The sequence below is a fragment of the Empidonax traillii genome, unplaced genomic scaffold (assembly GCF_003031625.1).
Source record: "Empidonax traillii isolate 1590-97213 ecotype Southwest subspecies unplaced genomic scaffold, ASM303162v1 scaffold325:size649781, whole genome shotgun sequence".
Classification (NCBI taxonomy): Eukaryota; Metazoa; Chordata; class Aves; order Passeriformes; family Tyrannidae; genus Empidonax; species Empidonax traillii.
In genome coordinates, this window is record NW_020955518.1 from 360004 (window position 1) to 373701 (window position 13698).

The window sequence follows — 13698 nt, forward strand, 5'->3', positions numbered from 1 at the left end:
CGCCCGCGGAGGCTGCTGGGAGTTGTAGTTCCCCTCGCGCTGCCGGGAAGCGGAGCCGCGCAGTGAGCAAAGTGGAATGAAAAGGTCGCGGCCCCGCATGCAGAGGTGTTTATAACGCAGTGCGCGGGGTCGCTCAGGATACAGCTCTTCCGGCGCGACGGGGTGCGGGCTTCCTCTTGTCCCCCGCGTCGTAAGGGCCGCTCCAGGCCCCGAGCGGACTCGGCGGCGCCGTCACAGCCGGGTCGCTCCCCGCTCCACCCCCGGGGCGGGACTACGGGCAGCCAGGGCGGGGCCGGAAGCGGCGGCGGCGGCTCGGCCGAATTCGGTGGCGCCACGTCTGGCTCGGGGCTCCCTCGGTGCCCGGGTGGCGGCGGCGCAGCGGGACCCTCGTCTCGTCTCTCCCTCAGCGGCCGGTTCGTGGCGAGGCCTCAGCGGCAGCGGCGGCCGGACGCGGCGGCGGCGACATGTCGGACCTAGGGGACTGGTTCCGGAGCATCCCGCTGATCACCCGCTACTGGTTCGCCGGCTCCATCGCTGTGCCGCTCGTGGGCAAGCTGGGCCTCGTCAGCCCCGTCAGCCTCTTCCTCTGGCCCGACGCCTTCATCCACCGCTTCCAGGTACGGGCCGCACTACCGCTCCCGGCGTGCCTCGCGGCGCCCGTGCCATAGGCCAGCGCGGCCCGCGCGCGCGCGGCCTTCTGGGAGTTGTAGTGCGAGGCCGCGCCGTGGCTGCGGGCGGGGCCGGTGCTCTCCGCGGGTCCCGGGGCCGGCGCTCTCCGCGGGTCCCACGGCCTCGCTCCGGGACAGCGCTCGGGGGTCACCGGGGACAGCTGGAGCCCCTCAGGCGGGAGCCGATTCCGCCTTCTCGCTTAACCCCTGCAGGGCTGAGGGCCCGGGTTTAGGCGGTGCTGTTCCGGCAGGGCCCGGGCGGCGGTGCCTGACCCTACCAGAGTGACAGTGACAGAGGGCTGTGGCCCTGGGCAGCCCCGCAGTTCGTCTTGTGTCTCATTCTGGTGTGTTTTTCCCTGATTTTTTTTGTGGAAGTTGTTCTGGCTGGCGCTGGTTGTTGTGCCTAGGCGCTGTGTGACCATAAACCCCGTGGCTGTGGCTTCGGGTGACTCTGTGTGACCGTGTGGGTGTGCCTGCGGGCACAGAGGTGACAGAAGGCTGTGCAAACATCCCAAACCACGAGTGGCTCTGGGGACTCTGGGGCTGAGCTACAGGAGAGACACGGAGCTCCTGGAGCTGGTCCAGTGGAGGGCAACAAAGATGATTAAGGGACTGGAGCATCTCTCTTATGGGGAAAGGCTGAAGGAGCTGGACCTGCTCAGCCTTGAGAAGAGTCGACTGAGAGGGGACCTCATTATGTATAAATATCTAGAGAGAGGTGCCATGCAACAGGACAAGGGGCAGTGGGCAGAAACTGATGCACATGAAGTTCCACTTGAACACGAGAAAAAAAGAACAACTTTACTGCGTGAGTGACTGGACACTGGAACAGATTGTCCAGAGAGGTTATGGAGTCTTCCTTGCTGGAGATGCTCAAGAACTGTCTGGATGCAATCCTGTGCAATGTGCTCTAGGATGACCCTGCTTGAGCAGGGGGGTTGGACCAGATAACCCACTGATCCGTTCTGTGATTCTGTAAAAAAGGGCATATTTTGCACTTTCTGGCTTGGAATTTGAAAAAGCTTCTGTTTGGGATTGTCAGCTCCTGTGCTTAGGTATGGGCCACATAAGTTAACAACTAAAGCCCTGAGGTGTCAGATGTAGAGTGCGTTAGCAATGTCAAAAGTGTTCACAACCTGGACATAGTATTTTTCCTTGCGTTGTGATGCTACAAGTTCAAGTGTGCAGGTGGATGAACAGAAGATGAAGGAAGTGGAAAGATCTCGACCTTTACATTTCTATTATATGTGTTCACTATATCTTCAGTGCAAAAGGCTGAGTTTGGGAAAAAAACTTTAAAAGGTGGCTCTGGGAGGGGCCATCCGTGTATCGTCCCCAAAATTTAATAGCTTAGGCGACTGTTTTCCCTCCAGTTTTGTTATTTCTCCTGGAACTGTGATGTTCAGGATCCTAACACTCTATTTGGAAGTGTTGTTGCTTGGGGAGCTCAGTTATGAATGGCCACTTTCTGTCCTTGCTACGTGCTGCCATGCAGTTGGCTATTGTTGGGAGGTTCTAAAGCAGGTCTAAAACGCTCAGAGCAGTGTGTGCTGTCTGGAATGGTACACTAAAGACTGTTGTGTGAATTGCTTGGCCTCTGTTCAACAGGGAAGAATAGGGTTTGTGTGGGTGCTTTTAGAACAGTGTAGCATCCTTTTTGCACTGTAGCAAAGAGTCAGTACTGCAAAGATGTGATGAAAACAATCTGGGAAGCTTTGTGTGATTTCTCTTGCAATCTTAATAGTATTGCTTATCAGATTAAAAAAAAGCCCACACCTGTAAAAGCTGCTGAAGCAGCAGGAATTGGTACTTGGACTGGTTTTAATCTTTTCCTTGATCTTCCAAGTAACTGATAATGAATGGAAACAAAAAGCCTGTGCATATGAGTTCATTCTACAGTATATAAATATATCTTTCTCTTTTGGTCTGGACAGATCTGGCGGCCGATAACAGCAACTTTCTTCTTCCCAGTGGGACCTGGAACGGGATTTCTCTACTTGGTGAATTTGTATTTCTTGTATCAATATTCATCACGATTAGAAACAGGTATGTTATCCATTAAGTTGTATGCATGTGGTAAACTCTACCTGGAGCTGATGGAGGTGGCTCATCTCTGTGCCAGCCTACGTTGGTCAGTGTGAAATTGCTCTGAAAACTCATTTGCTGTGACTGGTGCCTTCTGTTTGGCCATTGAGAATCTGAGCTTTTTACTTGTTTTAGTAGGAGGGCCTGGTGCTTTTAGTTGTTGGATTTCAGGGAGTGAGACAGACTAAAAGATGACATTACCTCTGTTTTCTTGTTTCTGGTGTCCTGTAACACAGAAGGATGTTAGAGCGTACGTAATAAAGGGTATATCCATTGGGATAAAATAATATCAGTTTTTCCTCTTTTTATTAGGGATGGTTTTTTGTGTTATTCACTGGTTTGTGTTGAACTGAGAGATACCTTCTACAAATGAAGCATACCGTTCTTCCAAACAGATACATGGAAAAGTTAAGGGACTAGTAGGATTTTCAGTTAAGGAGAAAAATTGAGTGGAAGAAAGGAGATCAGATAATGGATCATTTCTCTCAAAAAGGGATTGTTGTTGCAAGGTAGCTTCAAAACTAGTTTGATTTTGCACTGCACAGTTCATTAAAGCTTAACAAAAATTGTTTCAGTTGAAGTGAATAATTAAAGTGTTTTCAAAGCCAAGCTTCTCCTGGAAGCCTTTGTGAACAAGAATTTCAGTATCATTCTAGTGGAGTCTTAGAATTGATGGTGGAAGGGGGAGTGCATTGCAAGGTGATGTTTGGGAAGTCCCACAGTAAAGAGATCCCTGGTAGACCTGCCATCCAGAGACTGTTGTGGAACCCCATTTAAGTCTTAAGAAGAGTAGCAGGGAAAGGGAGGAATGGTACCAGATTATATTTGGTTGTTTTCTTAGTGAAAGAAAATAGTAGTTCAATAGCTGGAAATGGTTCCTTCTTTTCCTTGAGCCTTTCTGCAGTAGATTATGAACATGTGAGAGTGGCAGTTCCAACATTCTACCCGGCAAAGCCAGGTGTAGGAAGAGTTCCTGGTGAATAAATGCAAATTAAGACATCACTGCATGGACATACACTTAGAAAATGCTCCGGTTGTCTGTGCTGTGGCACAAGTCTCATGAAAGGAAGTAAATTCTTTGAGCAGTAAATTCCTGCTGTGCAACACATATGGCTTTTGAAACTGGGAAGTCAGCTGTGTTGTTGCTTGAACCAGTGCATTTATTTTGTATTACAGTCATTTCTCTGGTTATAAATTAAGTTGTTGTTGTTTAGGTTGGCCCTTCTTTCTCCGAGAAAGGCTGGAAACCTTCTACATGTGGGAGGTATACAAGTTGCGGATAATGTTTACAGGTGGAAATCAGTTTTGGTCTATGCCTCCTTTTGTGTGTGAAACTGAGGAAGTAAAACTTCTATTTTCAGCATTGTACATGTTTTTTGAGCATACACTGGTGCTGCATGCCAGCTTCAAATTTAGTTGTCAAAAATATCCATGTGGGTTTGTACTCTGCTTGTGCTTTTGTAACAAGCTGACCTGTAGCTTCTCAAGGAAAGGGAGATTGATGTGTTTTTATTTTGTTTGGGTTGGTGAAGAACGTAACAAATATCAACAGAGAAAGCAGAATATGAAGAGTTCACTCCCCAGCAGTATGAATGGTGAGATTATGAGTCTGCAGCTCTTTCCAGATGACTGGATTATACCCTGGGCCTTACAGAAGGACCCAGTGGGATAGAGCTCAACCCACAGCAGCGCTGAGTTTCTGGCATCTGTAGTCCAGTTCTCTTAGCTATTCATTGAAAAGTGGACTTAAATAGTTTGTCTAATATTCTTGTTAGCAGTCTCCTAGATAATGAGAAGTGAAAAAACTTAAGGGAATAATAATAGCTTTGGTTTTTTCCTATTCTGGAGGGTTTCCTGAGCTGATGTTTCCACAGGCTTAGTCAGCTTCTTCTCTTTACTTGTTTCTATTTGTTGTATGACAACAGTAAGGAGAAAACTTCAGTTTATGCATTTCTTCAGCTTTAAAACTTTCCAATATATTTTTTCTAAGTCTTTTTTTTTTTTTCCCTGTCATGTAATTTGCATGGCTGAACTTAAATAATGAAGTTAAAATTGTTACTTTAGTAGTTTTGTTTTTACATAAGCTATTCTAAAAAGCTAAGTGTTAAAAATAGGTTTTCCTCCTTTAAATTTTTTTGAGACATGTAAATTACTTGTAGGAAGCCAAATAGTGCTAACATGAAGCAGTGGCCTTCTTTCTAGGCCTTTTGATGTTTAGCTATGAGCATGTAATTCAGCTCATCTGTGGTGCACTGAGTTTGTCACTGTGGGGTCTGGGTCATTTTCAACAATATTCTCAGGTGTTCCTTACCTGCTGGAGGCTCTATGAAAGTTGATGGGAGTCTTGCACAGGTCTCGAGGTCTGTGTCAGCTTTTTGCCACACTTTGCAAGAGTGAGAGCCTCAAATTTTCATGTTTGCAAGGATTTGTTACAGGGGTTGTTTTTTAACTCTTGTCCCTGCCAGGTCACGGACTCAACTGGGCAGCTAAAGATAATCTTCTTTAGTATGACCTGCAGGCAACGTTGCCTTTTTTTGGTTTGTTTGGTTGTTTGGTTCCAGCATCCTCAAAAAACCGACAGGTTGGAAATGGGAAATTAGCTTAGAATAAGGAACAGAATGTGCTGCAAATGTGTACCTTCCTTGTCATGGATGCTAATTTTTTTCTGGAGTGTAAAAACTGTCATATCTCTTGAGTCTGACTAGATGATGCAAAGAGGTTGCAATTTGCCTAAGTAAGGGCTGTTTTTCACATGACTCAGTCATTGTACTTAATGTCTCTGCTTTTGCTGTGCACGTGTATTTTCTTATTCTGTGCTTCTGACTGGCAGTTTCATATGAAGGATGAGGTCTAACTCCATTTTGAAGGCTTATGTAGTTAAAACCACTTATCTCCAGAGTCAGTGTGTTCTTTTTAAGTATAGAGACTGCTTGTACACTTCATGCAGTAGGCTGTCTTATTTCAGTCTGTAGGTTGTTCTATTCTAAGGCTTTTTAAAATTAAAAAAAAAAAAAATTGTAAACCACAGACTGCATGTAAAGCAGCTGTTATTAGCTGAGCTGTTCTTAGACTCCAAAAAGTTAAAAAAAAAAAAAAAAAAGATAATTTCTTATAAAAATTTCAGTATCCTTCCTAATATTTCTTTTTATTTTACAGGGGCTTTTGATGGAAGGCCAGCAGATTACATGTTCATGCTCCTGTTTAACTGGATCTGCATTGTTGTATCCTTCTGCTCATCATCAAATTTGAGAATATTTTGGTTCTCCTGTTTCTGCCTTATGTTCAAAGACCACAAGGAACAGTTTTAAAATGTAGCGAATGTTCACAGGCGAGTTTGTAACTGTGTAATCTTCTTGGAAAGGTATTGGCTTGCAGGGAGAACACTAATACATGTGCTGATAGGGGTATGTGATCTGGGGACGAGAGTTCTGCTTACATAAAGCTCAGCTGATGCTGTGTGTTGCTCGTGCTTCCGTGGTGTTCTCTGTATCACTTCACTGAGCTGGTTTTGTGGGTTGCAGTGTGAGCTGAGAATGAATTTAGTGCGTTCAAGCTATTGTGTGCAAATATGTCTGATCACTGCCACTCCCTGAAATTCAGGTATCATCTCATGGAGAGATCCTTTACATGCTGGGCACAAGTCATCCCGAGTCTGTGAAAGCAGTGTTGTGATACCTGCACTGAGCCAGCTTCCTGAAGAAGATGGGCTTGTTGGTTTGAGAATGCTGGGAAACACTTTTTCCATGTGCTGTTCTACCTGAATTTTATTTCAGATCTTGAATACAAAACCGGGAGGAGTTGTTGATAAACCAGGTAGTTGTGCTACCAGTCAGGGATCTTTAGAGGCTGGAGAAATGGGCTGGTCAGGAATGAAGCTTTGCAAAAGGAAGTGCAGAGTCCTCCTCTTGGCAAGGAGCAGCCTCAGGCACCAGGACAGACTGGGGACTGACAGTTTGCAGAGTATCTTCCCAGGAAGGCCCTGGGTGTCCTGCTGGACACTGAGTTGACCATGAGCCAGGAATGTGCCCTTATGGCAAAGGTGGCCAGCGGCCTCCTGGGCTGTGTTAGGCAGAGCATTGCCCCCACCCGTGTTGAGGCAGGTGATTACTCTTCTGTGCTCAACCTTTGAGAGACATATGGGGTGCTACATCCAGCTCCAGGTTCCCAAGTACAAGAGAGACATGGATGTAATGGAGTGAGTCCAGGTGAAAGGTCATGAAGATGATTAAAGGTTTGGAACATCTGTCACATGAGGAGAGGCTGGGATTGTGCAGCTGGGATTGTGCAGCCTGGGGTGTCTTATCATAGAATCATACAGTAGTTTGGATTGGAAGGAACCTTGAAAACTCCTTGGTCCAACCTCCCTACAGTGAGCAGGGACATCTTCAACTAGATCAGGTTCCTCAGAGCCCTGTAATCTGACACTGAATGTTGCAAGGGATGGAACATCCACCACTTCTTTGGGCAACACCTGTCAAGTGTTTCACCACCCTCATTGTAAAAATTTTCTTCTTTATATCTAGTCTAAATCAACCTTCTTTTAGTTTAAACCATTACCCCTTTTCCTATTGCAACAGGCCCTACAAAAAACTGTCCCCCAGCTCTCTCAGCCTTTCCTTATAAGAGAGATGTTCAGTCCTCTGATAATTTTTGTGGGCCTCCTCCAGACCCACTCCAAGAGGTCTCCATGTCTTTTCTGTGCTGACGACTCTGTAGCTGGACACCAATTCCACAAAATGAAGCACGAGAAATTCCATTTCAATGTAAGAAAGACCCGCTTTTACTCTAAGATCAGTCAAACGCTGACAAGGCTGTGGAACCTCCATCCTTGGAGATGCTCCCATTCTGTCTGTGCTGTTGCTGCCTCCTTGTAGCAATTTGTGGTGGCACAGCACGTGGAAAAAAGGGAGCAGTGACATCAGAGTGAACCAGTTACAGTCAGGAGAGCTCATGTGTAGAAATGCCTTATCAATAGATTATCTCCAGTTGCATTCCACTCTGTGGAGGGAATTGCTGTTCCTGCTGGTCCTGTTGAGCCACAGCAGTAACAATGTGCTGTTAGTTATGCTGTTACAAAGGCAATGGTTTTCTTTATGATTGCAGGTTGTTGGCTGTGAGCTATTAGAGGAATCTAATTGTGACTTGACTTTCAAGCTGGTCGTTTAAAAGCTTCCAGTTGCTTGTTCCCTGTATGATGTAAGAAGCAACCTGGATCTATGGCCTGGGAAAAGGCCTGGTGTCATTTTATGTGTAGTCCTGAACTGCTGAAAGCATTCTGATCATAGCAAAATCCCTAAGTGATTGTTTCTACTCAGCAGTCACTACAACAGATCCTTTGGGCTCCGGGTGGGAGAGGAGTATTAAAAGCCTGCATTGATGCACTTCAAGAAATTATATCTTTTCTATGACTGGCAATGTATTGGGGTTTTCTCATGATCTGGTATTTCTTTAGCTAGAAACCCAAAATTTCAATATTAAAGTAATGAAAGAATCCAGAAAGAAACTTGTAATGTGCTTTTATGCAAGCAAGGACTGATTGAGTTTGTGGTTAGCCAGTTTTTCATCAGGGAGGAAAGGTCAGTGCATCCATCAGCTCTCATGACTTGAGGTGGGAGCTTGAAAGGCTACCAAAAAGCAATTATTGAAAGTAAGTGTGTAAGTCTCTAGATATTGGATGTGTTTAATTTTTTTCCAGTGTTTGACTTAAATCAATGTTCCTGCATAGTATTAATTTTGAACAATAAAGGCCTTTACATGTGTGTTCAGTGTGTCTGCAGCTTCTTTTCACTGTTGTAGTCTGTCAGGTTTTGCTGTATTTTCCTTAATGGTGCAATTGCAGATAACTGGCTTGGCAATGGACATGCAGGTAAGTGCAGTGCCCTTTCTTAAATTATTTTTTCCAAACTTTATGACTACTTAATGACTTTATAAGAGAGCATTATCGACTTAACTGCAGAGCACAGTTAAGCTAGGCTGGTTCAGTTTATATCAGAATGGACTGCTGTGTGTGTATTGTTAGTTTTTTAGTTCAGGTTAGCCTCAGCTGATGGCATAAGCCTGGATTGGGAACCTAACCCAGTTAGGGAATCGAGGAATGAAAATCAGCTCATTGTACATTCAGGAAGTGTTCAGCCTTTTACTAAAGTGGACACAAGATGTCACCTATGCACTATTTCCTTTAATGAAAGTGGATCTGCATTCTTACTTTTTTATTTAAAAATGATTCTTGGGTTCATTTATCTTCTCAAATTTAGTGTGCCTTTTACTTGCCAATCTTTATGTGAAAAACGCAGCTTCAGATTGAGATCAGAACTGAAGTGCAAAATCCTCACAAGAATGATTAAGATAGTGGTGTAAATTTTCTATGAGGTAGTCCTTGTCACCCCAAATATTAAAGGGGAAAATTGGGACGTGTTTCTTGGACACAGCAGAGTATCAGTATCTTCAGCCTGCCTCTGCTGTTCTCTCCTTATTTTTGTCTGTCCCCATCATCTAAAGCCTGCACCAGTATCTGTAGTATTTCATAGAAAATTATTTTAGCACTTATTAGATCACTTATCAGGCTCCCTTGGTAGACAAAACAAAAAATCTCTAGTCAGGACTGAGTTCTGTTAAGGACTGTCTATAACTTTGCACTTAAAATTTTCTTTGCTGTGGGGAAGACATCACAAAAAACTTTACAAAAGCATGCTGCAGTCACCCATACATTGTATGAATTTTATACCGATTGTGTTGATTTGTACATTTTAAAATAGGTACTTTAAAAGTTTGGGTTTTTTTAAACTGCATACAAACTATTCTCTACAAAAAGAGAATCAGTTGTTTGATGCACAAACGTGGTTTGTTTTTTTTTTTAAATGGGGGATTTTTGCTTGTGTTTAGTGTCCTTGCTTGAAATTGAGAAGATAGAGTAAAATAGCTGGCACTATTCCTGTGTCAAACACTTTCGGAAATTAGATACTGCTTTGTTTTTCCAGTAAAATAAAAAGGGTTTTACTAAAGACCCTAAGGTGCTTGTGTGGTGAGTCAGAGTGCTGGTGCACACACATGGGGCTTGTGGAAGGCTGGGCTGATGGTAGTGTGTCAGTGTTAATGTGGAATCTGTTGGATAGAAGCTCCCCTGAAGGGATGAGTTTTAACCTCTTACAGACACAGGAGCTGGTTCGTAGCATTCAGCCAGTTCATGGCAATGTTGCTGGTGCAGTCTGCCTTAAATTCAGAAATCATCAGACAGCTAAAATAGTGCTTTGTATTTCTTTCACTAGAAATAGTTCAATCAGCTAATATGCAGTCACAGTAAGGAACTGTTTGAAACAGTCTCCCCTCCTGGCGTGGAGCGCAGGTTAACCCCAAGCTCTGCCAAGGCATCTTTGCCAAGGTTGGCTGCAGTGCCCTGAAATGGTGATTTATGGATGCCCTTTCCCTCTGGGATGGTCTGAGGAGGACAGAGGTGTAGGTGGCAGTTCAGTGGAGTAACTGTTTGGGTTAGTACCCTGGAAATGATTGTGGCACAGGTCCCTGGCTGGCTCTGCTGTAGGTGTCCTACCAGGAGCAAAGGAGTTCTCCACAGCTGCTCTTTCAGTTGGTGCAAGATGGAGCCCTTTGCTTTGGCATAGTCTTGCAAAAGAGAATGACCCAAGTAGGTTCTCCTCCTTAGCTTTCTCAATGGCTTTTTCATGATCCATGACACATGGTGGCAAAGATTCTGGGGCAGGCTGTAAAGACTTTACTGATGTGTCATGCTTACAAGCCCCTTTTGAAGCTTATAGCTCCTGCTGCCTGTTTAAGTTTCTTGAGTTTCTGTGAAAGTATTGGTAACTGTTTGGCTTTTTTATTTCTTTTTTAACATTGCAGTTGCTGATGATTCCACTCATCATGTCAGTACTTTATGTGTGGGCCCAGCTGAACAGAGACATGATTGTATCGTTTTGGTTTGGAACAAGATTTAAGGTATGTCAGGCAGGATATTGAAAAGGTTCCTGCCCATTAGATGCATATGTAGGGGGTGAAGGATAAAATATAAATATTTTCTCTTATTAAAGATGCTCCACACTTTTACACAGCTGTATACTCCTTGAGATGCAGCAAAGGCAAATTTCTTCATGACTTTCCGTGTGGTGTCACTCAGTGTGCCTTTACTGAAAAGATGTTCTGACAACTGAAATTCATCTTTCTGAAAAGAAAAGATTCCTGATAAACATTAGCCTGGATAAAAGCTGAATGTAGTGACAAAATGCTGATACTTTAAATTGTTCTTTCCTGTGTGACCTTGTCTATTTCCGCGAGGTCTTGTAGTGAAAACTCTTTTGATCGCTGTTTCCAGACCTTTTCAAAGTCGGAAACTTAGGACTTTGTTCCAGATGCAAGCTTGCTGTGGAACATGGGGTGCAAAAGGCATGTCTACTTATAATGTTTAAATGAGAACGTTTTGTCTAAAAATGTTAGTCTTCAGTTTGGAGTATCTTCCCTTGTAGGTTGAATCTCTTTAAGTTAATAGATCAGGATTTGTGTAATGCATGAAATATTGGGATTATGATCATGCTCATTAGTGCAGTGGGAAGTTGAGAGCAGGTTTACATCCTTAACTTGTACTTACAACTTCACTGCATTCTCTTTCAGGCCTGTTACCTTCCATGGGTTATTCTGGGATTCAACTACATCATTGGTGGATCGTATGTATTCACTTCTACGGCCTGTTTGAAGTTATAAGAGCTTTTAGAGCTATTTAACTTGCTGCTGAATTTAGAAGTAATATTAAAATAAGCTTAAAATTGTATAATCTGACTAATAATGCTCAGTGTCACATTTTATTTAAAATAAAAGCAAAGAGGAGGTGTGCATATGAGAACTAGAGAATGTAGGTGAGGGGAAAGTAATAAGTGTGTTTTATTTTCTAGTATCTGCCTTAGGCCTTTTCCATACTGAAAAAGTAACACACAGTAAAGAAAGATGTCATTCATGTGACCAGCCATCATTGCTGGTTTTACAAACAAAGTTAGCTTGCCTCTGACAGTGCTGTCACTTCTTTCCCTCACAGTCTTATCTATCTTTGTTTCAGTTTGTGAAACAGGGGAAAATGGCAGTAAGTCCACAGAGGGCCATATTAGCACTTGATGAAGTCTTTGGTCTGTCTTGGGTTTCTCTGAGTAAACCCCGTGATGCAGAAATCCCCTCTCTGTGCACAGCCTGTCTCATTGGTGCCCTGCATTGGCTGGGGCCTCTTGGTGCCGCTGTAACACAATTAATGGCCATAACAAGTTTGGGTTGAGCTATAAAAGGAGGAGATAGCACAGCAAAACCAAATTCCCTGTTCTGGCTGTGCCTCCTACTGACTCATCCGTCACTTGTGAGAACTGCTTGCTGTTAGATACCTGCTGTTTCTATGCATGACAGAAGATACTCAAGGGCCTCCAGTCAGCTGTGTTTTTGTAAAATTGGGAACAAAACAGCTCAGTACAGCGGGAGACAAGTTGTCCAGTGAAAACAACAGTAACTTCTCTAGCTCTGCAGACTATTATTTTAGGCACTAATAGCTGTACGGTCTAATTCCTTGATGTAAATAAGTATTTAATTGCATTTTCAGTTCAGACTGTAGAGAAGGCTTGGAAGTGTTGGCACAGAAAGTTGGCCCTTCTAAAAATTGGCTGCAAAATGCTGAGAGAGGGGAAATTTTTTGTGTCTCGTGGCCCTGGCAATGCCCGTGGCAGGTGAACACAAGGTGGTCACTCTTATTTTCAGAGAAGACAGCAGGTAAAACAATTCTTTTTTTTTTTTTTTTTGCTTTACAGAGTCATCAATGAGCTGATAGGAAACCTGGTTGGACACCTGTATTTCTTCTTAATGTTTAAATATCCAGTGGATTTGGGAGGAAGGAACTTTCTGTCCACACCTCAGTTCCTGTAAGTGACCTTATTCTTTACCTCACTATTTATTTGGTCCAGTTTTTTGTATGGTTCATTAGACATATATTTGTTGGGATATTAAAGTGTAAAATACTTTGCTAAATCAACCTGCTTTAGACTATCATATTGACTGAGCTGATGAGCCATCAGAAATGTTGAGTTTCTTGTAAACAGTCCATGTAAGAATTCTCTGTTACCCCTCTGGATGACTTATGTCCTTTGCCCACTCTTTAAGAGTGAGAGTAAAAGCCATAGTTCTGCTACTGATCTGAGCTGTAATAAAGAGAACTCCCTAACAATTATCAGATGTTATTAAAAAAAAGTTTTATCCTGTAAATCATCTTTTTTTCCATATTCCCGTGTATCATTACAGTAGCTACCAGTTCAGCAGCGTCTGACAGTAATAGGAGTCAGTTGTAGACTTGTTCAGGACTATAATATGATTCTGCTTTGCAGTCTGTACCACTCACCTTGACTGAGACTGCAGGTTTGGTGTCTGAAGAGCTTTTTCTTGTGATGTGTTCACTGTATTGGCATTGAAATACTACAATCAGAAGCCTAAGTTTGTAGCTTCAGTTGCCCTTGTCCTCATCCTTTGGGGCTGTAAATCTATCAAACTTTAGTTAGAAACTTTCTCTATCAAACTTTAGTTAGAAATGCAGTTAACCCTTTTCATAGCATAAGCTGTTGAATTACAGTTATACTTTGTGTACAGATTTTAATGAGTAGGGAAGCTTTATATTCTAATTCTGTGTTTGCAAGCCTGTTTAGTAAACCCAATTTTCTATAAGGATTAGAAGACAAGATTGCTTTTAGAAAGTCCTTCAAGGTGGTAACAGCTCTGAAAATGCCATCAGTCTTGTTGGATATGTGCAATTCTCTTGATTCCATACATATCCCAGAAATGGAAGTTCCCCGGTATTCCCATTTCCCAGTGTGCTGAGGGCTTAGATTTGGAAAGAAGTCTCTGAATTTCTACTGTGAAAAGCCAGTTTTATTGCAAAGTCTGTCAGCTAAGAGGAAGTGCATGGAAAAGTAGTCTG

General features: G+C 43.4%; 1 protein-coding gene across 2 annotated transcripts in view; it reads left to right on the forward strand.

The window, feature by feature from the left end:
- Positions 1-294: 294 nt before the first annotated feature.
- The window catches only part of DERL1 (derlin 1), a 17617-nt gene continuing 4213 nt past the window's right edge, over positions 295-13698 (forward strand). Inside the window, exons 1-7 of one of the 2 annotated variants that reach the window (XM_027891674.1) lie at positions 295-617; positions 2603-2714; positions 5910-5974; positions 8593-8619; positions 10608-10703; positions 11373-11425; positions 12542-12652. In XM_027891674.1, coding sequence (XP_027747475.1) covers positions 465-617; positions 2603-2714; positions 5910-5974; positions 8593-8619; positions 10608-10703; positions 11373-11425; positions 12542-12652 — 617 coding nt within the window. In that variant the 5' untranslated portion in view covers positions 295-464. Of the gene's footprint in view, positions 618-857; positions 1013-2602; positions 2715-5909; positions 5975-8592; positions 8620-10607; positions 10704-11372; positions 11426-12541; positions 12653-13698 lie in introns of those variants that run through there. The other variant, XM_027891675.1, reaches the window with a different exon arrangement.